General features: G+C 36.3%; 2 protein-coding genes across 2 annotated transcripts; both read right to left on the bottom strand.

Annotated features, from left to right (window-relative positions):
- Positions 1 to 489: 489 nt before the first annotated feature.
- Nhe1 (Na[+]/H[+] hydrogen exchanger 1) lies at positions 490 to 15,234 on the bottom strand. Its single transcript, XM_034975179.2, has 7 exons — positions 13,861 to 15,234; positions 12,935 to 13,091; positions 11,461 to 11,615; positions 10,795 to 10,946; positions 7,385 to 7,513; positions 6,460 to 6,552; positions 490 to 5,595 (listed from the first exon to the last, which is right to left on the bottom strand). Exons 1-7 carry the CDS (start codon positions 15,041 to 15,043, stop codon positions 5,443 to 5,445), a joined length of 2,022 nt encoding a protein of 673 aa, XP_034831070.1. The 5' UTR covers positions 15,044 to 15,234; the 3' UTR covers positions 490 to 5,442.
- Positions 15,235 to 23,274: 8,040 nt separating this feature from the next.
- Positions 23,275 to 27,466, bottom strand: Apt1 (Acyl-protein thioesterase 1). Its single transcript, XM_034975180.2, has 5 exons — positions 27,307 to 27,466; positions 27,194 to 27,225; positions 26,897 to 27,110; positions 26,549 to 26,722; positions 23,275 to 23,674 (listed from the first exon to the last, which is right to left on the bottom strand). The coding sequence occupies exons 1-5, from the start codon at positions 27,355 to 27,357 to the stop codon at positions 23,483 to 23,485; spliced, it is 663 nt and encodes a 220-aa protein (XP_034831071.1). The 5' UTR covers positions 27,358 to 27,466; the 3' UTR covers positions 23,275 to 23,482.
- Between the last annotated feature and the right edge of the window lie 31 nt (positions 27,467 to 27,497).

The following is a 27,497-nucleotide window of genomic DNA, read 5'->3' as shown; positions in this document are numbered from 1 at the left end:
CTAATATAGTAGACTAGCTTATGCTCGCGACTTCGTCCACGTGGACTAGACAAATTTCAAAACACTATTTCACCCTTTAGGGGTTGAATTTTCAAAAATCCTTGCTTAGCGGATGCCTACGTCTAATAGCTATCTGCATGCCAAGTTGCAGACTGATCTGTGCAGTACTTTGAGCTGTGCGCTGATAGATCAGTCAGTCAGTCACCTTTTCTCACCTATGACCACAACATACCTATAATATATGAATTTGCAGGCTAATCTAGAGATCCATCCAGACCATCTTATGCCCGTGTGGTTTAGGTTCTATAAAAATCCCTATAGGAATCTTCAATTTTCCAGGGTCTGTTTCCAGAATGCAAGCTGTCTTTGTGCCTGATTTCCCAAAGAAACGTTTGCGATTAAGCTGTGAATTTTATAATAATTATTATTTTAGTGTGGATTTAACAGGCATTAGCCTGTTTCCATTTGCAATAAAAGATTGGTGTAGTTTTCTCAAGAAGTATATTTTATAATAATTAGGTACATCAACATTTATTTAGTATTAGCCCAAGCTATTTAGGTATTTTAATGGAACCTCAAAATTAACAACATAGTTTTTGGGTTTTGGCAAGTGAATCTTGGAAATATCTTACAAACTCCCCTCTCCCCCTCAACCTCTACTACTACAACTCTAGTATGTCGGCTGCCGGCTGTAGGCTACCTAGGCTATTGTGCATGAAAAAATATTTTTGCAAAAACTGTGTGCTTTTTGTGATTCTGACAAAAAGGAACTTTTAGAACTGGAAAAATCGTCAAATGCAAAAATATAGAACAAGCAAGAACACTCTGGCTTTGCTTAGACTTAAGCCAGAGTAAAAACGAGACAGCTATATCTCTCACGTAAGTCTGTCTCGATTTAACTCAATAACTAAGTCTGAGCAAAGTCACAGTGCGCTCTATAGATTTCAGCCTAAGTGCCCAAAAATCAAAACTACTGTTATTTATTTTGAGATTAATATCTATAAACATCCTGTACTTTTGATTTCAAGTTTATATAAGTACATAATATACAGTAAAATCACAAATATTATTATCAATAAAGACTAAACAATTGAAGAAAAAACAATGTGCAATAAACTGAAATCTCAATACATGAATAAAATATTGTTAAAATAAAAAATAAAATTTATCAGTAAAAATAACGAAGTCTTGATTACAACAAAAAAATCAGAATCGGACAAGCTCAAGGTGCACTAAAATTTGAAGTCTTAACTTAAAAATTCATGTTCCGTCCTTTTTTTTAGCAATATTAAAAAGACAGAGATGCAAATACTCTAAATTTAGTTTCGAGAAAAAGATCAGAATCGACGCCAATGTTCAACCATAGAAAACTAACAAAAAAGACGTGCAGAAAATTCGGACTTAGTAACGTTAAAACTATTAATTAATTTATACCTATTAATACTTTAACAAAAGAAAGCAGCAATTACAGTCGCTATGCGATCATACTCAGAGAATATCTACAAACACTACGTCCGTGCGTGAGTCGATTAATAAACAAGTTGCAGCTATAAAAATTAAATTAAAACCTATTTACAATAACCTAATTACCTAGGCAATAATACTTTGAATATTTACATATTTTTAATATGACACAACCAACATAATTTACAAAAAAAAAACAATGGTAATTTAAATAACATTCTCATTACATTCATTTATAAATACACACATACAGGAAAGGATAATATTATATCACATGATAATTAATTATTACAATATAATACAAACCAAAAACATGTAGCCAATGGAGAAGTTTCCATTGTTTTTCCAATTATAAAAAAATTAGTAAAATAGAACAAAAATATGAAAGAATCATCAAATTATGTCAACAAATGAAAAAGTGGAATGTTGCGGTTGCAAGATAAATATTTTCGTTTTATGCGCCGCTCTAGTGTGTGACGTACCCACCGACGAGACGGCGGCTCTACTACGGTGAAATTAAAAATAGCACACCATCAACTAAAAACCGCAGACTGGCGCACCTAGGGTTCTGTACTAGTCGTATTTTGTCGATTTTGCACGATAAAATATCAAAAACTATTATGCATAAAAATAAATAAAAATCTGTTTTTTTAAATAATATTAGCCTAAATGACTAATATTCCCCTTTCCTCTCCAACTAAGCGTCAGGCTTGTGCTAGGAGTAGGTACGACAATAGTGCAACGGGCGGGGTTTGAACCGTCGACCTTTCGGTTTTCAGTCCACTCCTTTACCGGTTGACCTATTGAGGCTCAAAATTATCATTTTAGAATGTAGAGGTTGTTTTAGCATGTACCCTTTCATATGATATGCACTTTGTGCTTATATTAATCTTAGGTACTTTAAAAATTGAAAATACTAATTATTTGTTCATGAACACATTTTAATTATTTTTTTGTTATGCAAATTTATGTTTGTCGGACTTTTCCCTTTACCTGTGCTATAAAACCTACATATCTGCCAAATTTCATGATTCTAGGTCAACAGGAAGTACCCTACAGGTTTTCTGGACAGACACGAAAGACAGACAGACAACGAAGTGATCCTATAAGAGTACCTTTTTCCTTTTGAGGTACGGAACCCTAAAAACAAGCAATTGTACGTAAAACTAACTAGGAACAGCGTGAGAGTTCAAGTGCGACTTAGAAACTAATAAGAGATTGATTGATTTGTGGTACGACGATCTCGGCTAGGTAAAATGGCGTCCCACTCCCGCAATCATTGTGCGTTAAAATATTTAAACTTAAATAATCTCTCATTTATTGATGAATTAAATCATTCATTTAATAGTTTTGATCTATATTTTAATTATTCCATTGTGTTAAATATGGTATTATAAGCCCCGCAAATATATATCATGAAATTTCTTCATTAATGATTTCTATCGCCATATTGTAATGATGCTTCGGGCCAATCACCTCTGATTGGTTGACAATCCGTTACTATTTTGCTAAAATGCAAAGACCATAAATAAAGCCAATCACAACAATTGGGATTGTAATAATGGGGCCGATTCTCTAGTACACAATCTCTAAACTAAACTAAATTAACAGGTCTAAATCTAATGCTATCCTTTTCCGCAAGCAACATTATGAAAGGGATAGCAACAGATTTAGACGAGCCATTTTAGTTTAGTTTAGAGATTGTGTGCAACGGCATTAGCCACATTGATTGATGCAGCTTTTTCAGAATCGACCCGCTGGATCAGTTGCACTTCTGAATTCTGACATGATAACTTTTTTCAAGCTCTTGAAATATTACTATGGCCATAATTCTATGGACGGCTCGTAACCTTTAGAAGACTTCATAAGTGCACACCAAAGGTATATAATAAAATGAATAGCCTCATTAATACAAAAGCGTAATACAATAATATTGTGCGTAAATATCGTTTTAAATACATTAAACTAATTTGTTAATACTATCACATTTTATGACTGATATAATTATTATTAGAAACAAATAATTACAAGTATCTACAGGTTAGAGTCAACTATACATTAAGTACCATCATTATAACGATTAGGCTTTACTAAAAATTGTCATCTATATTATATTATATAAAAGGAAAAGCTGACTGACAGACTGATCTATCAACATACAGCTCAAATTACTGGACGGATCGGGCTGAAATTTGGCATGCAGATAGCTATTATGACGTAGACGTCCGCTAAGAAAGGATGTTTGAAAATTCAACCCCTAAGGGGGTAAAATAGGGGTTTGAAATTGTTTTAGTCCACGTGGACGAAGTCGCGGTGTATAGTAATAAGCTAGTCTAGTTCATTACATATGCTAAAACTGTTAAATTTTCACACAAAAATATTTGTACGCTGCATATTAAATTCAATAAGAACTTGACTTGCAAGTTGCAAAAACTTTGGCGGACATTACCTCTTTTAAAACGGTAGTTTTTTCCCAACGCCAAAAAACCAACCAATCACAGATGAAACTATGTTTTCGAATTGAATTTCGAATATTTTTTGAAAACATTTTCGAATTGATTTTCGAATGTATTTTTGAAAACATGTTTGTGGTTGGTTGGTGCTTCAAAATGGATAACGCCCGTTGAGTTTTTTCTCTGTTATTTGTATAACATTTCGTAACAGAGAGAGCCCTAAAATAACTTCTTACCGTGGTTATATTATAGTGCTTTAACTTGTAGTAAATTAATGATACAGGTCATATTATCAAAATAAAACTTTGTTTAAACACGATTAGCCAAACTTATTGTAAAATCTGTGTCATTGTACTTACAACCAGGTAATTCTTATTGAAATCTAATAAAATTATTTATCCTAACATTTGATTAACTGCGTATTTACAACATTCACCTATAATACATAATAATTAATATGTACGTGTTTAAACGTGTTTATTTTGTAAAGTGGTGATAATAAAAAGAATACCCGGCTGAGTTTGTTGTGGGCTCTTCTCAGACCTGGGCGCGTTTGGAACCCTCGTAGCTTTAGTTTTAAGTTTGCGTAGTAATTATCACCACTATATCTTAGAAATCCAACATCTGACCATCAAAAAGAGTTATTAATTACCTATTTTGAATAAATCATTTGACTTTGACTTTGACTAACACGTACATATTAATGTTGTATACGTAAATGCTGTAAATATACAGCATTTACCTACACAATGGGGCCGATTCTCTAGTACACAATCTCTAAACTAAACTAAATTAACAGGTCTAAATCTAGTGCTTTCCTTTTCCGCAAGCAACATTATGAAAGGGATAGCAATAGATTTAGACGTGATATTTTAGTTTAGTTTAGAGATTGTGTACAAAGGAATTAGCCACAATGTAATAATTAATTACATTGTGGCTAATTAATAATTCATGAACTTTACTTGTGGTTACGTCCTGTACATGCACATAGCGTAAGTGTGCGTGCCTGTCGCACCAATCAGTCGTGAGCAAGCGCTCGCAAACGCACACATTTACTTTACTAATACCGGGAGCCCTGAAATGCAAGAACTATAATTATTTAATTTCTGTACGACATCCATCGAGGAGAACCAGAGTAACCCACATCAAGCTCAGCGGATTTATAAGCTGCAATGGCAGGGTACACAGTTCGACATACTGATTCACGTTGGTTGACAGACGACATCGAACGAGTCGCAGGAAGACACAGGAGAATTCGGTCGGCGCAAGAGCGTGGTGAACGTGGAAGTCCCTAATAGATACCTATGTCCAGCAGTAGACGTCTATCGTGGACGAGGAGGGAATCAATAGACGTTGGTGTTGGTGATCAATAGACGAGTCGCAGAGAGCTACTGGATTCAGTCGGCGCACGACCGTGGCGTGTGAAAGTCCTTCCCTACAAGAGACCCTATGTCCAGCAGTGGACGTCCGGTCGACGATGATGCAGGCTTGCCTGTTCAGTCTGGCCTCTCCGAGTATGGGGGTTTTACACTCCGCGCTGCAGGCTTGTGCGCGAGTCGGCCAGCGAGGCGGGCGGCAGGGCGTCGTCCTCGTCTGTCTCGTGGTCGTTAGAGATGCGGATGGCCTGGTACCACTGGTTGGTGAGGTCCGTCATCTGGCTCTTGCAGTCCTTCAATTCCTGAAATATCAAACCTAATTTTACGGTCTACGATTTTTTTATAGATATACTAGACTAGCTGAAGCCCGTCCGCGTGTTTTTAAAATCCCGTGGGAACTCTTTGATTTTCCGAGATGAGAAGTAGTCTATGTTACTCTCCAGGTCTTCAATTATATTATATCCAGGTAAAAAATTACGTCGATCCGTTGCTCCGTTGCGGCGTGATTGAGGGACAAACCAACGCAACTGTTTATGTTAAAGCGCTCGCTTAGTAAGGGAGCTAGTATGAAATACATATAAATGTAACGACATTTTGACGTAATGTGACGTACTTTTTTAGTTAAACCGATAATTTTAAATGGTTTGCAAACTTAAAACTAACAGCAGACGTAGATAGTCCCTTAAAAATAATTTATTTTTGACATAGCCATCATCCAACATTGCGGGGGGGGGGGGGGACCACGTGCATGTAGATGCCTAAGTGAAGTGGGTGGACGAGGAATGCGGGAAACCGTATATGATGGCACATTATCAGGAAGGCCTATCTCCAAACAGGCTGATTGATCGATTGGTACTAGATGATTTCCGTGATTTTGTCCACGTGGATTTATTTATTTTAAATCCTGGAACTCAACAATTGTTGTAGGACTTCGTCGAACTCCCCAAGTCGTTCATCCAGGTCAACCCGTGAAAACGCGGCTTAAGGGCGCCTCATATTAGCTTGGACTTTGATCTAGGATAATGGAACGCATGGGTTTGTTGGTTTGTTGGACCTGACTAAATCGGTACGTTCCCAGTACCGACGCCGACCTGTTGTCTGTCTGCAATGCCAGCTTGCGTGCATGGTATGGCACCTACTGGAATAAATGACTTTAAAATAATTACCTGATGTGTAAATCGCCTTGTGAAGAACGGCGTCAAATATTTCATATCGAATCTTACGAACCCTTTGAGTCTCGTCGCGTGCGAATAGTTAACCTAAAAACATAATCTCCATATTAGTATGTCAACATTTGAAGCCTCCTAGTCGAGGATCCGGGGATAGAGCCCCTCTAACTTTTCGGAATTATATTATAAGTTTTAAGCAACTAAATATCACTTGCGATAACAGTGGAAGAAAACATCAGGAGGAAACCTGCCTGGCTGAGAGTTCTTCATAATGGTGTATGAAGTCTGCCAATCCGCCTTAGCCAGCGGCGTTGTGAACTTCTCATTGTGAGAGGAGACCTATCAATTTAGTTTATAGATTGTGTATGACAGAATTAGACCGCGGAAAAATGCTCATTGGGCCGCATGTTCGACATGGCTGGTGTAGACTGTAGTGTAGGTATACTAAAAAATGTGCCTACAGTACGCGGCAAAAAATAATGTACATCGACCTTTAGGAGATAGCGGATTTGTAGAGCATTGTCTCTGTCGACCGACAAAACGGCGGTGTTCCAACTAGATTATAACATGGGGTTATTCAAGGGGCGGACCACCAAATTCCTAAAAGGCCGGCAACGCATCGGCGGTATCCTCTGGTGCTGCAAATGTTCATGGGCGGCGGTAATCACTTAACATCAGGTGACCCGCCTGGCCGTTTGCTCGCTATGTCTATTAAAAAAAAAAAACGTCATATAGGTATGAGTGACAGAGACAACGCTCTACCAATCCGCTATCTCCTAAAGGTCGATGTACATTATTTTCTGCCGCGTACTGTACTCATATTTCATTCATTTATATTACAAGAATGAACAAACTTTCGAAATACATTTTGTTTCGTTTTGCCAAAAGTCACAGTGTAGTAACAGAACAATGTATCATGTACCTCAAGTTCCTCTTCAGTTATTTCTGACAAATGCTCGGAGTCGATGGCTTGACCCCACTCTTTTGTTTTCGACAAGCTCACTTCCTTCTGTTTACGCAATGACCTCGAACGCTTCACCTTCTTGTTAGCCTGTTAGACGTTTGAGTACTTTCACATAGCTGCTAATTGCAACAGATTTATTGTCAAACAGTGCACTCTAGTAAAATAAACATTATATCTAAATCTATACCAATACTGATCACACTAATATTATAACATAAATGATACACTAATACAAGGCGATAGTTTGAGTGTGTGTGTTTGTGTGTATGTATGCGCGTGTGTGGTGTTACTCTTTCACCTAAATCCACGCTGACGAAGTTGCAGGCATTATCTAATGCAAAATATATTTGTGCATATTTTGTATGCTATAATTGATTGTTACACAGTAAAAATATTGTACAACACAAACAGTAATTATAGCACAATATTGAAAAATATTAAAAAAAAGGTAATGCATAGTCCGCGACAGATTGAGATGGCAATCGGGTATGAGGCGGGGGGACGCCCCGCACGCACCCGCACCGGTTTAGCGCGGGGCGTTCCCTCCCCGATTGCCATCTCGACCTGTCGCGTACTCTTGTCCACCATCACCAGTGTTAAGGTTGCGACACAAGTTGAAGGTTACATTGGCTTGATCATCGACTATTAACGTTTTCTTAAATTGCAATAACTGAAATCGTTCGGCGTGTACTGAGTGCAACGAAATAACATGAATTATTTATTTTATGCAGGACAAATTCTACCACTTATATGTCAAGACTACCACTCACCGGTTCGGTAAGTAGTTTCTATTGAGTAGAGCCAGCAAGAAACTCAGCAATTGCTCTTTTTTAAAAACAAAATGTTACAATACGTAAACAGACAATTATCATCATCATCAACCGATAGACGTCCACGGCTGGACATAGGTTTCGTAGGGCTTTCCACACGCCACGGTCTTGCACCGCCTGAATGCAGCGGCTCCCTGCGACTCGTCTGATGTCGTCCGTCCACCTAGTGGGGGGTCTTCCAACACTGCGTCTTTCGGTGCGAGGTCGCCATTCCAGCACCGTACAAAGATAGTTCACATCCCGGGGAAGGACATAGGCTACTTTTTATCCCGGAAAATCAAAGTTCCCACGGGAAAACCTAAATCTACGAGGACGAAGTCGCGGACATCATCTAGTAAGCAATACAACTATTGTGACCTTGTTACACAACCATGTGAATACAAAAGCCGACTGTTTCTATCACGGAACAGAAAGAACAGTGGAAGTGCAATTCACCAAAATTACTATAGGAACCGCTGTCGCCAAACTCATACAAATATACCGATAGTCATATATTGCACTACAAAGAAACAAATCATTTGATTTGTCGTTTAAGTTTAGTCAAAACTAGCCTACGTCACAGATTTTAAACCCTGACGTTCTAGAAATAAGATTTATTTTGCTTTAGCGGAAGAACGTATTTACGAGCTATAGTCACACTCACGTCAACTTAATTACGTTAATCATATGGTTGACATTTGCGTGATCGGTCAATTTTTTTTCCTACTCAGCTAAGGCCGCACCACGTAGCTCAATGAATTACCTATCGATATCGATAGATACTCGTTATTTTGTTCATTCGCAAAAATAAAATTAAAAAAGGTAATTATAAAATTGAATAAAAGTGCTGGTATGTATGCATGCCTTTTACAAGTATGCACAATAAATACTGCAACGTATGAAAATAGTTAAATTTTATTTATTGCCCTTGAAATAAAACATATTTGTTAAGAAACTGGCGTTTCGAAAGTCTAATTTTAATAAATGGTGTATGCGAACATTTATGTATATATTTTTCGACTATTGCCTTCATCAAATCGGTAACGTGATTAGACGCAGGAATCTCCGAATCACTTTGTCTTTTTGAAGAACCTGGAGTGACCACATTTATCATTTTGTGGCTGAAACCAAAATTAAATTTTGAGAATAAATCCGTACTAATATTATAAATGCGACAGTGTGTCTGTCTGTCTGTCTGTCTGTTAGCTTTTCACGGCTCAACCGTTCAACCGTTTTTGATGAAATTTGGTACAGAGATAGCTTGCATCCCGGGAAAGGACATAGGCTACTTTTTATCCCGGAAAGTTTTTTTTTTTAAATATTAGCCATGTTAAATGACTAATATTCCCCTTTCCTCTCCAATTAAGCGTCAGGCTTGTGCTAGGAGTAGGTACGACAATAGTGCAACGGGCGGGGTTTGAACCGTCGACCTTTCGGTTTTCAGTCCACTCCTATACCGGTTGAGCTATTGAGGCTCTTAAAAAGTTGAAAAGTTCCCACAGGATTTTTAAAAACCTAAATCCATGCGGACGAAGTCGCGGGCATCATCTAGTACCTATATAAAAATGAATAGGAGAAAACGTAATTAGTGTGTTTATGAATCAAATTTGATATTTAGTCAGTCAATCTTCATACAAAAATATAACTAAGAGGTGTGTTGTTTTGTATTATAATATCAAGTATTTTCAATACTTACTGAAAGTAATAAAATAAAACAAGGTTACTTGATTAAAAAACTTAACGATTTTCATTGATGGAAGCGCAGTAGGTTTCGTATATCGATATCCTTTATTTGATATTATAAAATCGACTTCTAAAAAAATGTTCAGAGCATATCATGCTTGATTTGGTTGGCATCCAATTAACTCTACCCGTTGCATCTATCCATTGCATCTATCCATTTCTCTTTGATGCTTGCATCTTTGGGAAACCTAAAAATATTTTAAATGAAGGTTAGAGGAACTACTGATGTCTACTTAGTGATCAATACAACGTCTCACTCGTTATTAAATTATAATTATTGCGTTACTATTTATTTATATCCTTGTATCGATATCAATCGATAAATTCAATATTCGACTTGGCCACATCACTATTTGAGTAGCGAACACGGAGCGAAGTACTTTCGGAATAGAATCAATCCAAAATAAACTTTATCTTAATTGTTTAAGGTTGATTTTGACTAACCGTTCTATTAAATATTAGTAAATTGAAATAAATTAAGATTTTATAGAAAACAATGAAAATCGTACTTACCGATGATACGAAACACCTCCATTTTTAAGATTTTTTCTCCTACTATCATTTTTACACTCCAAAACGGTACTGTTCCGTTTTGGATTGGATGGACATTGCTAGGGCAATATGAATTTGTCGCGAGACTACCAACTCCACGCGATGTTAGAACGCGACTGGGATCAGTTTTACGTAACTACGCTTAATTGTGGCACGCGTGCCACGCCTACTTAGCACTTCCACTGTTTTTTCTGTTCCGTGGTTTTTATGCAACTGTGTCATAAAGAAATTTATAGAATTATGTTGTTTGAAAATGTTACTCACCCTCAAAAATTTCAATAAAGGCATAGTGGAACCTCCAAAAAATAGAGTAGTAAACAGAACAATGATAAGTGTAGTTGTTATGATCACGTGACGTGTCTCCGTCGAGAAGTCTAAATGAAGAGATAATGCGTAAGAAATCGCGCCTCGTAATCCTGAAAATAAATAGATAAATATTATGATAATGTAATGTTTTAATCTATACAACAACAAATGTTTTAACAATTTTGTATGTTATTAGATATGAGTAATTGAGTACACTACATTGTTGTAGTACTTCCTAGAAATGCGATTTTATCAGTGATAACCATACACAAACGATCTTATTACAAACAATTAATTTAATTAATTGTAATAACAACTTTGATTTCGAAGAAAATATGGAAGGTAATGTTAGAACTAGAAACCCAAAATGACATACAGTACGCAGCAGAAAGTAATGTACATCGACATTATAAGGAGATTGCGAGCTGATTTGTAGAGCGTTGTCCCTGCCAATGAGACCGACAAAATGTTATCTAGGTATGAGTGGCAGACTACGCTCTACAAAGCCGAAATGTCATTTTAAAGGCTGATGTACATTTCTTTTTGCCGCATACTGCACTGTGATGTCATTGCCACGATTGCCATCTCGACCTGTCGCGCACCATACCTACATGGCATACTTACCACTAAACCACATAATAAACATCATTTTCTTAGTTATCTTATGCTCCCGGAACTTATTGCACAGTAAAGCGAGAGGGAAAATATTGGCAGCTCTTCCTAGTAAACAAAGCACGATACTCCAAACCACCAACGCAGGTTCCACACGGTGTCGGAAACTGCAAATAAATTTGCATTTAATTTAATCAATACTAATCACTCCAATAAGCCCTTTTATTTAATTGTGTCACGGTATAATTTGCAAAACCTTGTTTTAAATCTTCTATTTACCCCCCAAAAGTGACACCTATTCATAGGGGATGATTTATGCCAACACGTGGTGGGCACGAGCCGTGCCACGTACGAGGGCGCGGACGAGGCACAGCTATATATATATATATATATATATATATATACTAATTTTATACTTAATATTATAAATGCGAAAGTGTGTCTTGTCTGTCTGCTAGCCTTTCACGGTCCATCCCGGTACTACAAATTAACAATTATTATTATCTAAGGAGTGCTTCACTTTTCTTTTTCTCTATAACAACAGTAATCTGGAAACTCAACACACATTTAAAACTCATAACTATCATTATAACATGATTAGGTAATTGATTTTTAATTTATTTTGCTGTTAAAAAATTAATGTATATTTGGCTCTAATAATTAAACTAACATTTGAACCCAAGAATGACATCATCATAAATTCAATATGGCAGAAGACACAACCACAGAATATATTGTATTTTTAAGTGCCAATCAGCATATTAGCTGCTGGATTCAGGTGGTGCAGCGCAAGACCGTGGCTTGTCCCTACAGGCTACAAGAGACCTATGTCCAGCAGTGGATGAAGGATGTCTATAGGTTGACGTTGATGATGATGATGATGATTAAGTACCAATCCATACTAAGATTATAAATGTGAAAGTGTGTTTGTCTGTTTGCTAGCTTGTCATGGGCCATGGCCCATCCTTTTAACCGATTTTAACAGTAGTAGTTGAACAGAAATAGCTGGGATGGACAGTTTTTGTATTTTGTTCAGAAAAAGCTTAAATCCAAGAGATGGACAGCTTTTGTATTTTGTTCAGAGATAGCTTATATCCAAGGGATGGACAGCTTTTGTATTTTGTTCAGAGATAGCTTGTATCCCTTGTATCCCAGGAATGGACAGCTTTTGTATTTTGTTCAGAGATAGCTTGTATCCCAGGGATGGATTGGACAGCTTTTGTATTTTGTACAGAGATAGATAGCTTGTATCCCAGGGATGGATAGCTTTTGTATTTTGTTCAGAGATAGCTCTTATCCCAGGAATGGATGGACGTAAGCTGCTTTTATTCTGGAAAATCAAAGAGTACAGGAACCTTTTTTTTTCAAAGAATTTCTAAAAACATAATCTAGATGAAGTTGGAGCATCATCTAGTTAACAATAATATATATATAATATAATATAATAGCTTAAATAATTTAACTAAATAATCCATGTGTATTTCACCTGAATATTGCCAGTCCCAAATAAGCAAACACACATGTCTCAGCTATAAAAGCTAGTGTCCTCATTGTCTGCTGCATAGTGACTTGAGTTACAGTGGAGAGGTTGAAATGGGTGTAGTGAGACATTACAATTCCACAGAATAAGATGGCCATTATACCTGCAATAACCAAGGAATGATAAGTGATAAAGATCATTAATCATTCACTGTTAAACTACATAGTTTAAAAGGATATTGATTATATAATTAGAAAAAATATACACAGAAAATATTATGTGTATTTGAAAGAATATAAGCTTTAGTGATATAAGCCAATTTACTACATGTTTGGACAAGTAACCAAAACTGTATAATGAAGTCATATTTTATTAATTTACACTTTTAGCTATTGTTTACAAATTTAACTATTATCTAAACATAATATGGAAAAATGAAATTCTTAATGGAAATGTTACAAAAAAACATAGTTAAATTCATCTAGAGAAGTATAAACAGAAGATAATTTATTGAAATAAGTTAAAGTTATTAAATTTCCTAATTATAAATCATTAAGTTTCATTAAAATAAAAAGACTCTTTTATGTATGTGTGTGTATTTTTAAAATGAATTTTTTTTTGTAATCAGTACCTACTCTTATTATAAATGTGAAAGTGTGTTTGTTTGTTGGTTTGTCCTTCAATCACGTCGCAACGGTGCAATTTATTGACGTGATTTTTGCATGGGTATAGATTAAGACCTGGAGAGTGACATAGGCTACTTTTTATCCCGGAAAATCAAAAATTTCCCACAGGATTTTCGAAAAACCTAATTCCACACGGACGAAGTCGCTGGCATCAGCTAGTATATAATAAAGCACTTTTTGAAAGTAGGGATTACATAAATCACCAAGCAATTAATGCATATACTAATAAAAACATCAAATGCTTACCAGATAAATGTATTCCATCAGCAAGAACGTATGGTGCATAAGTAAACACCAACATCATACCAAATTCTAATGATGGATTCTTACGGAGATCAACATGTTTTAAAAGAAGTGCACTTATTAGAGCAAAGACAACTCCAATACCAGCAGATGCAAAGAACATTAACCAAAAACGGTTTATAGCTGATAGGATAGCTTCCGTTGTGGACATGTTAGGATCATTAGAATCAAGAACAGCTGTTGTCAGGACTATGGCAACAGCATCGTTGAGGATGCTCTCTCCGAACACCAACATGTTTAACACAGGGTCAACATCCAGAGCATGAAAGATAGCCACTGTAGCCACTGGATCCACAGCAGAGATCAGTGAACCAAAAGCAAAGGATTCCACAAAACTCAATTTATAAACAACCTGAGCAAGGCCTAACAAATAAATTCCAGCACCAACTACAAATGCAGAAATAGCTGTTCCAACAATTGCAAACAATAAAATTGATCCAATATTTTGAAAGAAATTTCCTTTATGGAGATTATACCCTGATTCAAAAATAATGGGAGGTAGAAGAACAAGAAAGAAAGCAGTTGGTGAAAACGCCTCCTCTTTTCTCCAATTAGCTATGTTCCTTATTGACATGAGATTAATGATCATTCCTATTAATGCACCAAGAAACACTATGACAACACTTTCAGGTAGATAAGAGAAACCAGTTTGTAACATTAGATGTATCAAGAGTATACCGAGAGCCAATATACAGAGTACAAAGAATATAGCCATTGAGCTGTTATGTTCATCTTCAGCTGAACTCTTTCCAGGAAGTGGAGCCGCGTCTGAGGGACCAACTTCAGAGGTATTGGTGGCGACTGACGATGAAACATTCACTGGAACCACTGCCAAAATAGATGAATTTGAAGGGCCAACTTCATATACAACATGAGAACTTTCCGTTGAAGAACTTAACGTTGAGGTTGACGTGTTAATGTTTGGGCCTGCTAAATTAGTTTCGGTTAAGCTTGCATTTTGGATAGTAGTTCGTTTTGACCTTGACGCTTTTGTATTCCAGAATAATGTATCCTCAGCTATACTTTTTCTATTTGCAGGCTTAAAGATATCATTTTCACCATAAATACCAACTAGGAAACATATGATACATGCCCAAACACATAAAACGCATTTTAAACTTCTCATTTTGATTCTCTAAGTTTGATTTCTTGTTTCTTCCTTGACTTGTAATAATTATCTTTAAAGGAACTCCTTACTTAGCAGCTCTTATGTCTAACACTATTTTAAGTATTTGAATGCAATTAGCAATCATAATAAATTCATTTAAAAACAAGAAAATATAAATTACTAGCGGAGCCCTTATCTTGTCGCATTGACAGCTGTCAACACAACCCGACACAACCACACAACACAGACTAATAACATGGATGTCAACCAAAGAGTAAATAAATATCGTAGATAGATGGAATATACCTCAGAACAAGGACTATTAGAAGTAGCCCGTAGATAGAATAATAGATAGCTTTAAGTACTGTGTAACCGCGTATGAGATAGCGATAGCACGACGTAACGATGAATAACACGACGTTTAGTAGTCAATATGTGTATTAACCGATCAACAATATTTGTATTAAACGTATGTTAAGTGAAAACAATTAAATAACTCATGAGAAATACAATTACGCCACGAATTCTTAAAGTTTGTTTTGCAACTAAAGTTGCATGCCTTGTAAGTTGTATGTATTCTTGAAAAAAACCAGTTACACGATAAGGGACAAAGCGTCTCTGTTTATCACATTAGTAACTTTATCTGTGCTTTCTTTTTAGTGTGAATGAGAAAGCAAACGTTCCTGTATCTACCTTTATTACTCTATGTCGTGCTATCGCTATCTCATACGCGGTTACACAGTTCTTACATCTACCTATTATTCTATCTACGGTCTATACACGTCTTGGTCCGAACCAGTGACTATTCGAAAGTACCTACTTGTAAAAGTTTATTTGAATAAAAAAGATTTTTATTTTATTTTTATACATAGGAGGAGGAGTGGAAGGAGAACTCGCCCCTCTCCTCGCCCGCTCGTAAGCCGCGTTTTCACGGTACGAGCGCGTTCGGACCGAGTGCGCTCGTACGAGCAATACCGTATAGGAGTGCACTCGGATTATAATTGACACTTTACGAGTTCAATAGCGTCCGGGTATCGTTATTTTTCATTATTTTCTGCTTGCAAAGATCCAGTACCTAATGCTTTTTTGATCTTTACCCCCCGTTCCCACTTGTCGTTTGATATTCCAATAATGTAGGTACATTATGACACAAAAGTGTTACGCCACACACTTGAGCCAACCCGAGCCAATCCGAGCCAACCCGAGCCAACCCGAGCCAACCTATGTGAGGCCGGCTAATCACTGCCAAGCCGGTCTATCACAGCCAATGACAGCCACTTACCGCCACTGACAGCGAATCACCGCCAACCGCAGCCAAACAGCGAATCACAGCCCACCTACCGGACGCCTTCGGTAGGGATACAGCTTTAAAAAGCCATGAGAGCTCATTTCGAGAGATATTATTGTACGTAACACGGTGTCAGCAAAAACTATGCCAGTTTGTGTTCTAAATATTAGTTAATCGGTAAATTCAGTGTAAGTAGAAATTGTGACAAGTGAATCAATGCAAATTAATAGTGATATAAATAAACAGTAATAAATACATCAGTGTAAGCAAAAACTAATGTGTTGTAAATAGTATTAAATATAAATCAGTGATTATTATTGCGATGAATGATTAATAAATAAATTGGAGCGATTATACTGCTTGCTGGTTTTTATTTAACCTACTGCTTCATCTCAGAAGTGGGATAGATAAGGAAGGCTATGTGGCATAATCGCACCGATTCGGAAAAGACGGGCTGCTTTGTTTGTCCGCAAGGATAGAACAAATCACCACGTGAAAATTCATGTAAAACGAGCGGCAAGAAGACACTTCTGCGGCCCGGAAAATCCTTAGAAGAATTTTGGAAAGAGATATTCATCTGCAGTGTTTATGGTTTCGACACTCGATGTCAACCTTCCACAGCTACGTAGACATGTTAACCGAGGTATGATCCATCCATTACTCATTTCAAATTTTGATCCCGTTTATAATGATATTAATGCATAGTGTAAAATACGCAGCATCTCACTGAGATACCCGCAATTTGAATTCGCAGTTGAATTCTAGAAATCATACTTGGTGTCTTAGTTGAAGTGCTTCCCAACCACGCATGCTGTTTTTCTATGTGGAAAACCATAAGAGTGCTATATCACCATACCGCTACAGTAAAAAAAAAATATTATATGAGAGGTATCATGTTGTCTAAACTAAGGAAAAAGAACTAAAAATCATGCATAAAATGTTTAAAAAAAAAGACAGCATTATTTTTGAGTTTGTCCGTAAATAAATAAAATACCTGTACGTAAAACTTAACAAGTAATTTTAAAAATAGTTTTCTAAAAACCCCTGACTGCGGTTTGCACCGCACCTTTTTCAGCCCGCACATTAAAGCGCATAAAATCCGCAACTTTGAGTTTTTTTTTTAAGTATTTTATGTACTTGGTGACACACGCCATCAAGACGAATGATGTATCATTTATCAAAATTGGTTAAGTTGTCGAGTAGTTACGAACAGACATACATATTTCAGGTCAAACAGTAACCCTTCCTTTAAGCTTCGCGTAAGTTAACAAAAATATCTAGTAATCGATGATAGCAGTTTTCAGACTACCCGCATATCTCAGCCAGAATATTTTTTTGAAACAAGCTTTGACGTAATTTTTTTCATATTTGTAAACGGTTCAGTCGTAGTGTAATTCTAAGGTTAATTTTTTTAAGTCGGTGATATTCCCGCCGCAGTCATACAGACTACAGAGGGCAGGTGTGAGATACGTATAAATGATTTTGATGGCACAATGATATCAGATATTATCTTAAGAGTCAATTGCTAAACAGTTTCAATGTGCTCAAACTCTGTTTTACATATTATCATATTAGCAACGGCAATTAGAATCTAGAATCGTATTATTATTTTACGTTGACTGTGGAGTTTCTTGTGAAATTAATTTTTATCTGGTGTTAGATTGTTGTAAAATGAATATAGATCTTTATAAGAGGGAGAGACGTCCTTCATAAACCAACCGGAAGCTACTTGTATTTAAACGATATTGTGTTCAAAGTTATCTTTCTTTTCTCGGAACTTTTGGCGAGTCCGTGAAGTGCAAGTGTCACCACCTATGATGGTCACCACTTAGCGGCTTTGTTCTGTGGCCTGACGCCAGCAGTCGGTGCGAGGTACCTCATCATGGAGTGCAGGGTTGCAGCCAGCGGGTACCTATATGCCGCCGCAACATTGCCTGTTCGGGAGTGCTCATCTATGTTGTATGGTATGACTTCATTTTTTTATATATTATTATACTAAAGGTAGTGTTCATGATGTTGGTACGTGTTGTAACTTAGCACAGTAAGTAAATCTTACTCGCATACGGCTCTAGACGTAGTCTCACATAATGTACGAGCCAGTGTATTGGTACGAGTAAATAGTGTAATGACGGCAGAATCAGGCACTTTAGGAAACGAATTAGTAATAACCATTACTAGTTAGACATCCTTATGGTTTTGATAATACTTGTGTTACCTGAAAAAAAGAGTAGTGCTTGTATGTACAACACATGTAACGTACTTTTGCTGACAAGTTTTCAACCGAGTAAATTTAATCTCATTCTACCTTTAGATTTTCGGTTTAAATGGTAATTTTGTTTTGAACCATATGATTTAGCCATGTGTCCTTCATTGTTAGCCAGGTGGACCATAAATACCGTCAAAAATTTTACTAAGCCGACTAGACTGACGTTTTACATAATTAGATCTAGTTCAGTTTGTGCTATTACGCCTACCTGGTTATGTACGAGTAGCTGAAATAGTAGAAATGGATAGAACACTTGTTATTATTTGACTAAAGATCCTGTATTGCCTAAATTCAATCATGAGCTACCTACGAAATTGCATAGATATTAGATACCAAAAGCCTAACTTTTTGTAGCCAAGCCTAACTTTTTGTAGCCAAGCCTAACTTTTTGTAGCCAAGCCTAACTTTTTGTAGCCAAGCCTAACTTTTTGTAGCCAAGCCTAACTTTTTGTAGCCAAGTCTAAGTTTTTGTAGCCAAGTCTAAGTTTTTGTAGCCAAGTCTAAGTTTTTGTAGCCAAGTCTAAGTTTTTGTAGCCAAGTCTAAGTTTTTGTAGCCAAGTCTAAGTTTTTGTAGCCAAGTCTAAGTTTTTGTAGCCAAGTCTAAGTTTTTGTAGCCAAGTCTAAGTTTTTGTAGCCAAGTCTAAGTTTTTGTAGCCAAGTCTAAGTTTTTGTAGCCAAGTCTAAGTTTTTGTAGCCAAGTCTAAGTTTTTGTAGCCAAGTCTAAGTTTTTGTAGCCAAGTCTAAGTTTTTGTAGCCAAGTCTAAGTTTTTGTAGCCAAGTCTAAGTTTTTGTAGCCAAGTCTAAGTTTTTGTAGCCAAGTCTAAGTTTTTGTAGCCAAGTCTAAGTTTTTGTAGCCAAGTCTAAGTTTTTGTAGCCAAGTCTAAGTTTTTGTAGCCAAGTCTAAGTTTTTGTAGCCAAGTCTAAGTTTTTGTAGCCAAGTCTAAGTTTTTGTAGCCAAGTCTAAGTTTTTGTAGCCAAGTCTAAGTTTTTGTAGCCAAGTCTAAGTTTTTGTAGCCAAGTCTAAGTTTTTGTAGCCAGTCTAAGTTTTTGTAGCCAAGTCTAAGTTTTTGTAGCCAAGTCTAAGTTTTTGTAGCCAAGTCTAAGTTTTTGTAGCCAAGTCTAAGTTTTTGTAGCCAAGTCTAAGTTTTTGTAGCCAAGTCTAAGTTTTTGTAGCCAAGTCTAAGTTTTTGTAGCCAAGTCTAAGTTTTTGTAGCCAAGTCTAAGTTTTTGTAGCCAAGTCTAAGTTTTTGTAGCCAAGTCTAAGTTTTTGTAGCCAAGTCTAAGTTTTTGTAGCCAAGTCTAAGTTTTTGTAGCCAAGTCTAAGTTTTTGTAGCCAAGTCTAAGTTTTTGTAGCCAAGTCTAAGTTTTTGTAGCCAAGTCTAAGTTTTTGTAGCCAAGTCTAAGTTTTTGTAGCCAAGTCTAAGTTTTTGTAGCCAAGTCTAAGTTTTTGTAGCCAAGTCTAAGTTTTTGTAGCCAAGTCTAAGTTTTTGTAGCCAAGTCTAAGTTTTTGTAGCCAAGTCTAAGTTTTTGTAGCCAAGTCTAAGTTTTTGTAGCCAAGTCTAAGTTTTTGTAGCCAAGTCTAAGTTTTTGTAGCCAAGTCTAAGTTTTTGTAGCCAAGTCTAAGTTTTTGTAGCCAAGTCTAAGTTTTTGTAGCCAAGTCTAAGTTTTTGTAGCCAAGTCTAAGTTTTTGTAGCCAAGTCTAAGTTTTTGTAGCCAAGTCTAAGTTTTTGTAGCCAAGTCTAAGTTTTTGTAGCCAAGTCTAAGTTTTTGTAGCCAAGTCTAAGTTTCGGTAGCCAAGTCTAAGTTTCGGTATTCGGTAGCAGTACTTTCATCTCATTGCTCGTTAAAACATTTACATGCAGGAATTTAAGTAAGATTCCTTATAAGGGGTAATAGCACTCACAGCAAGTAGCTATTTACTTCAACTTTACCGCCGGTTAGTCTTTCAAAAAAAAAATCTTAAAAGTAAGACATGGAAAATAATAAAATTCTTACTGAAAACTGTAATAATTTTGATGAATATTGAGATTTCTGTCTCGGTTTTATAGTTAGATAAGATCGCAGGTTGAATCACAAACCAATAGCATTGGATTAGGATTTTACAGAGTTCATGTTAACCAGTGATCACATAATATGACCCTTCCGTAAGATAGCGAAAGGTTATCGCTTATGATCAGTATACAGGTTGGTTATTATAATATGTTGTTTTCGAAATTTGTGATAGGGAAGCTCACCCGAAAAATAAGTTTCTGAGAAACTATTGGCACAGTTTAATATTATGCATAATTCAGCTTATTTGGATACCATAGCAAACTTATAAAGTGATCATAAGAATGCATTTACAACTAAATATTATAAAGCTTTGGACTGACTAACTGTTTAGGTATATTTTGATCTCGAGCAATAGGATAAAGCTAACTAGATAATGTAACTTTGTCAAAATTCATATTCCATTTAATTATAACAGGGGGATTTAGTTATTTAGCGGCAAGTCCCCACAAGCTTTGCAACAAAAGTAAACACTGATAACATTTACCCTGGTACATTCTTGTAACTAAGCTGGTAGGCATTGGTAGGTCCTGAAGTATTAAGGGGCTTGGAGGCTACAAATTATTTACATGCCTGGGTGCAGCAGACTCCTTAATTGCCATATCACAGTGCTTACGGTTCCTATATTGCCAACTATTCCTATAAATAACGTGAAACCGAAGATCTCGTTGAGCTATTGCCTACTAGAAAGTTAACCAAACGTTTTCCCATTGCGGGAGCAATCATTGTTTCAGGACGGCCGAATGTTACGCCACACACTTGAGCCAACCCGAGCCAATCCGAGCCAACCCGAGCCAACCTATGTGAGGCCGGCTAATCACTGCCAAGCCGGTCTATCACAGCCAATGACAGCCACTTACCGCCACTGACAGCGAATCACCGCCAACCGCAGCCAAACAGCGAATCACAGCCCACCTACCGGACGCCTTCGGTAGGGATACAGCTTTAAAAAGCCATGAGAGCTCATTTCGAGAGATATTATTGTACGTAACACGGTGTCAGCAAAAACTATGCCAGTTTGTGTTCTAAATATTAGTTAATCGGTAAATTCAGTGTAAGTAGAAATTGTGACAAGTGAATCAATGCAAATTAATAGTGATATAAATAAACAGTAATAAATACATCAGTGTAAGCAAAAACTAATGTGTTGTAAATAGTATTAAATATAAATCAGTGATTATTATTGCGATGAATGATTAATAAATAAATTGGAGCGATTATACTGCTTGCTGGTTTTTATTTAACCTACTGCTTCAAAAGTGTGAATAGCTTCATATAAAATGTTCTGCCACTGCAACGTCCGATTTAAATTCGGGCTCGAGAAACGATAAGTGGGAACGGGTGATTAGCTTTTCTTGACTGTACGTACTTCGTATGTTATTAATTTTTGAGGTCTTGCAAAGTAAGACCATCTAAATTCAAATTTCTTATGATGCGCTGTATTGCTGCGTACCTAGCATCTTTATTTTATATTTTTTTTTATTTAATATTCCATAAAACTTCTTCTTCATACAATTTTACAAACTTCAACGTATCACGTTCACTCCACTTTTTTTTCATGTTAGACGCTTGTTTTTCATTTGACGCCATTTTGTTTTTATTTATTTTATAAGAGTATGCTCGTAATAATAGAACACCGTCCGAGTCCACTTCGACGTCCGAGTGCACTCGGATTGCGTGTTTACATGATACGAGTAGTCATCCGAGTGCATCCGAGTGCGACTCGGTCCGAACGCGCTCGTACCGTGAAAACGCGGCTTTAGCTCGGGTAGATGAACGTGCGCGCGAGAAAGTATTAATTAATCGTAGTAGAGTCAATATATAAGACGTCAATGTAATAAACCGAAAATATCGGAGTAAAACCGGTGTTTTTATATCCACCCAAGACCAATATTTTGCATTTTTTTAGATTTATCAATGGGGATGGGCTCAAAATGGCTACAAAAAAGACTAGCTAATACCTACCTAGTTCTGAAATTTTCGTTATTTAACCACCGACTGTTTACATGACAATCATACTATGTATATAACCATTAAATACATTTTCTGTATGTTTTCTAACTATTATGGATGTACGTTTTGTGTGTAGGTACAGAAATGTAAATTGCAAGCATTATATTCCTCACAATCATTAGGTAGTTAGCTAGTTCTTGGATGCTCAGTAAAGTTACTGGGAAAGACTGGAGGAGCAATGATCGACGAGAAGACGTTCAATTTCTGTCGTTATAGCGAATTTGTGTAATCCATGGATGTAGCCCGGTAGGAAGTAATAATTCTTATTAGGTCTAATTCCAAATCTACCTAATCGCGAATCTGGCGATTCCAGTACAGTAAAGGGATTAAAAGTTCTACAGATCAGATTACTTAATACAAGGACAATTTATAGGTACCTACCAAAAATAAACCATTGAAGATTAATCACTACCCATATTATAAATGCGAAAGTGTGTTGGTTTGTCCTTCAATCACGTCGCAACGGATTGATGTGATATTATGCATGGGTATAGTTAAAGACCTGGAGAGTGACATAGGCTACCTTTTATCCCGGAAAATCAAAGAGTTCCCACGGGATTTTTAAAAACGTCACGCGTAAAGTCGCGAGCATCAGCTAGTAAAACAATAAAAAGGTCTTAATAAAGAAACAAGTATGATTAATATACTTTATTTCATAGTTAGTACTCTTAAACACAACATGTATTTGGTAAATAAAAATAAATAAGAAAAAGTGGGGTAAAAAAATAAGAATTCAACTATTTGCTTCACCGACTTAATGGATGCATTATTTATGAAATAATGATACGAAAAAAACGTTATATCTATAAGAACGTGAGTATTAAATAATGTTCAAAGTATTTTATTTAACAGCGGGCAACGTTTTCTCTATAAATGCTTTCATGTCCTTCAGCTCTGCTTCAGAAGAACTATGGGTCAATCCTTGATATGACGTGAATTCTATGTTCTTCATGAATGTTTTTAAAAATGATGCTGTCATTTGTCCCCATTTAAATGGCACTACTGGATCACAGTCACCGTGAGCTTGGAATATCTGAAAAAGATACTAACATTTAGCACAGACAGTTAGTCTAAGGTTGGAGTAGGGAGGTGATGGGTACCATGAGGTCAGGTCGAATAAGGGTCAAATCGTAAAATCTCACATTTCACATATGAGGGTAGATTTACATTTTTAAATATCTGTATCCGAAGATTGGCAACGAGACCTTATTACTAAGACTCCGTTGCCCGGCCGTCCTTCTGTTTATCAGCGGGCTTGATCTCGTGAACCGTAATAGGTAGAGAGTTGAATTTTCAGAGAATGTGTATGTACTTCTATGTATAGCCACTATAACAACAAATAATAACAATTGGCAGACTTTACACATCTTTGAGGACATTATGAAGAACTCTCAGGCATGCAGTTTCCTCGCGGTGTTTTCTTTTTTTCATTGAAGTATCTGATACTAAAACTAATCTTTAAAAAGGAAAAGCGGACTGACTGATCTTTCAACGCACAGCTCAAACTACTGGACTGATCAGGCTGAAATTTGACATGTTGATAGCTGTAATAACGTAGGCATCTGGTAAGAAAGGATTTTTGAAAAATCAACCCCTAAGGGGGTAAAATAGGGGTTTTAAATTTGTGTAGTCCACGCGGATGAAATCGCGAGCATAAGCTAGTAATAAATATAACTTATAACGAACATAACTCGAAAAGTTATAGGTGCGTGCCTGGAATCGAACCCGCGAAAAGTAGGCAGACGTGTGTTTGACTAATGACAAAAAATATACCATTCTCTCCCTTTTTTAATAACGTTTGCAATGCAAACGGTTCCAATCCCGCACGTTGCACTATTGTCGTACCTACTCCTAGCACAAGCATTAAGCTTAGTTGGAGAGGAAAGGGGAATATTAGTCATTTAACATGGCTAATATTCTTTTTAAAATACTTAAATAAAATAAAAAATGCGAAAAATCTGAAACAGTAAGAGGTGATAGAGGTTCGTGTAAACTTTCCAGGAAAAATAAACGAAGTTTTATAGAAAGCAGCAATAAAAAATGAATGCGGGCGAAGCTGGAAACAAAGCCCCGGACCAAAGCTGCACCTGAGTATATAAACATTCAGCCAGATAGAAGAATGATGAATGGTAAAAGAACAGATTTATTATTTGCCTAGAAGATGCCGACTTACTCTTGACTTATAGGTAACTTAAAAGTGGAGGGGATAACTAATGCCAGAAGAGGTAAGTCCATGGTAAATTGCTTCATACATTTCCGTGGGACTTCGACTACGTACCGATACAGATCTTAACGTGCCTTGCGAAGCGATAGATAGTAGAAGGTGAAGGAACCAGGTCAAAAAGTTCTTGAATGGACAGACCACCAGACAAATGTGACGAAGTTCATTTAGTGTACATAGAAAAAAATTTTTTTTAAGGTTTTGGGGGTAAAGAAGCCAAATTCCAGCTTTAAAGAAATTTAATTTTAGCACAATGAATGACACTTTGGCTGGTGCACATCGTGTCATCGCCCTGTTAAGTCTTGATTCTATTTGAATGTAATTTCAATAATTGCAATTGATTGAATTGCAAAGTGGATAATGCATTGTTAAATAAGAATATTTTTAATATATATAGTATATTTTTATTATTACTTTTTACTTATCAGTTTAATTATGTAGATTGACTTAATTAGCTTTTAAGGTTTATTGTGATCAAATAAAAGTTTTCTTTCTTTTCTTTCTTTTAATATTGTATTACCTACTATCTGATCCGCCCTGGCTTCGATGGCGTAAAAATTATGAAACCTTTCTTAGTGGGAATTATTACGGCATCAATGTTGAGCCAAGTCAGTAAATGGAATGGCCGAATTTAGAGATTTGGATGAGATTTTGGCGTCTTAGAAGAATCCTAGAATGGTTTAGATGGAAAACGACAAAAGAAGGACAATAGAGAACAGATAAAAAAAATTAAAAGAATGAAAGTAAGACTAAGAGTAAGAAAGGTAGGTACTATAGTCGACGCATTTAAACTGAGTCGTCGAGTTGTCTGTCTGTTTCGCTCGCACTTACAGGTCGTAGGTAAGTGCGATCGAAACAGACAGATAACTCGACGACTTAGTTTAAAATGCGTCGACTATAATAGGTATAATAAGTCAAGTATTTGCATAGGATAACAAACATTAAGGGTCAAGACTGTACTACTATTAAAGAAAAATTCCAATGGTTTTGTTTTGAGTTAAAAACCGATTTTATTTGGAATGAAAACTGAATAGTTAGTGTAAACTATAAGCAATAAATGGTATTTGTAACTGTTATCAGATTTAATTTTAATTCAGATCTCCATTATGTATTTGCAATTACCCCATTCTCCCCTACACATCGATCAACAGATTATAGGTGGAATCTGTCAATGTAAGTTACTTAGCGATGTTATTAATTGTCAAAAAAAACCCATACATTGTTTGAAATTAAATAGATTACAGAAGGATTGACTGTTATTAATTTTGGTTTTAAACAGATTTTCCCCCACTTGCTTGTAAATTGCTTCATTACCTATTTAAAAAAATAAGAAGTCAAACGGCTCTTTTCCAAAATGAAATAATATGTCTTGTGTAATGTGTCTCAAGTGTGCACTGTATTGAATTCCGAGCAAGCTAAGGATTCTAAGGGTGAACTATGTGTGAAGCAAGTGGTTCAAAAAAAGAATCCTGAGCATAACAAGGTTTAAGGTATCTGATATCTGACCGGATATAGGCTTACTATCAGGTATCTGGCCCGATCGTAAATTTAAGCTGGATAAGCCAGGTACCAGATACTGGTAATATATTATTATGTTTAATACCTAGTTGTTATGATTTGGACGGCAGTATACTGCAATGGCCTATTCTACTCAATTTGAAGAAAAGTTAAGAGGAAAATACTTACAGGTAAATCCTTTGGAGCTTTTACAGCTTCAGGAAAATGGGAATGTCTTGGCAGCCAGCAAGATAGCGACATCACACCAGCTAGGGCTTCATGATATGTCAGAGCAGCATGTAAGGCCAAAGCTCCTCCTTGAGAGAATCCCCCTAACAAAACTCGGTTTGCAGGAATCCCAGACTAAAAAAAAATAAAAAAAAATCAATTCTCTCAGTTAAAAATAGATTATAAAATAAACTTTCTGCAATAACAGAATTGACCATAATAATCATACATATTACAAAAAATAATTTTGAGCATATCTTGAATACTCTATACATATTTTCTATTATTATATTTTAAAGTTATACTTGCTTTCACTTCATCAGCAATTAATCCATGAACAAGTCGTGTCGCCCTCACAATTCCCTCTTCATCTTCTGGGGCTGTAGCGTCCAATGTTCTTAAATCAAACCAAGAAGGCATACGAAACCCTGCGTTAAGTGTCACCGGCATAGTCGATGCTGTAGGGCAAATCACCTTAACATGAGGTCCTCTGATAGCTGCAATAGTACTGGCCCAGCCATGACTGTAATCATAATAAATTATTGATAATAATTTACCTATTTTAATCATAAGTGCAAAAGGTATCTATTTTTCATAAACACTCACCCCGTGTCTCCGAGACCGTGTAAAAATATAAGCTGAAATAATATAAAAATGTATGTATTTAATCAAAAAAGCTGGGTATTGATTATTATTAATACAAATGAACGTTCTCTTACCGATGCGGTCTGTCTTGCTGTAGCAGAAATAATCACAGGATTTGGTTCCATTATCAATTACCTGAAAATCAATAATCTTTCTAGTGTCTGCAGTATTTTCCCAAATCCAAATCACAAAATCAACTCAAGCAAGGACAAGAGTCAAGACGAAACACCACAGACCCACAGAACACATTTACTCCAGGAGACTT

The sequence above is a fragment of the Maniola hyperantus genome, chromosome 14 (genome assembly GCF_902806685.2).
Source record: "Maniola hyperantus chromosome 14, iAphHyp1.2, whole genome shotgun sequence".
In the NCBI taxonomy this organism is placed as follows: Eukaryota; Metazoa; Arthropoda; class Insecta; order Lepidoptera; family Nymphalidae; genus Maniola; species Maniola hyperantus.
Note: the sequence above shows the minus strand (reverse complement) of the source record. Positions and strands in the feature narration are given on the sequence as shown.

Excerpts from the sequence above, each read along its gene's own strand:
- Apt1 (XM_034975180.2), bottom strand. The coding sequence starts at position 27,357 with ATGGAACCAAATCCTGTGATTATTTCTGCTACAGCAAGACAGACCGCA. Across the intron at positions 27,226-27,306 it reads CAGCAAGACAGACCGCATCG|CTTATATTTTTACACGGTCT; the intron begins GTAAGAGAACGT and ends ATATTATTTCAG. Across the intron at positions 23,675-26,548 it reads AAGCTCCAAAGGATTTACCT|ATATTCCAAGCTCACGGTGA; the intron begins GTAAGTATTTTC and ends TATCTTTTTCAG.
- Nhe1 (XM_034975179.2), bottom strand. The coding sequence starts at position 15,043 with ATGAGAAGTTTAAAATGCGTTTTATGTGTTTGGGCATGTATCATATGT. Across the intron at positions 7,514-10,794 it reads CTTTATTGAAATTTTTGAGG|GCTAACAAGAAGGTGAAGCG; the intron begins GTGAGTAACATT and ends AACGTCTAACAG. Across the intron at positions 6,553-7,384 it reads TAACTGAAGAGGAACTTGAG|GTTAACTATTCGCACGCGAC; the intron begins GTACATGATACA and ends TTATGTTTTTAG.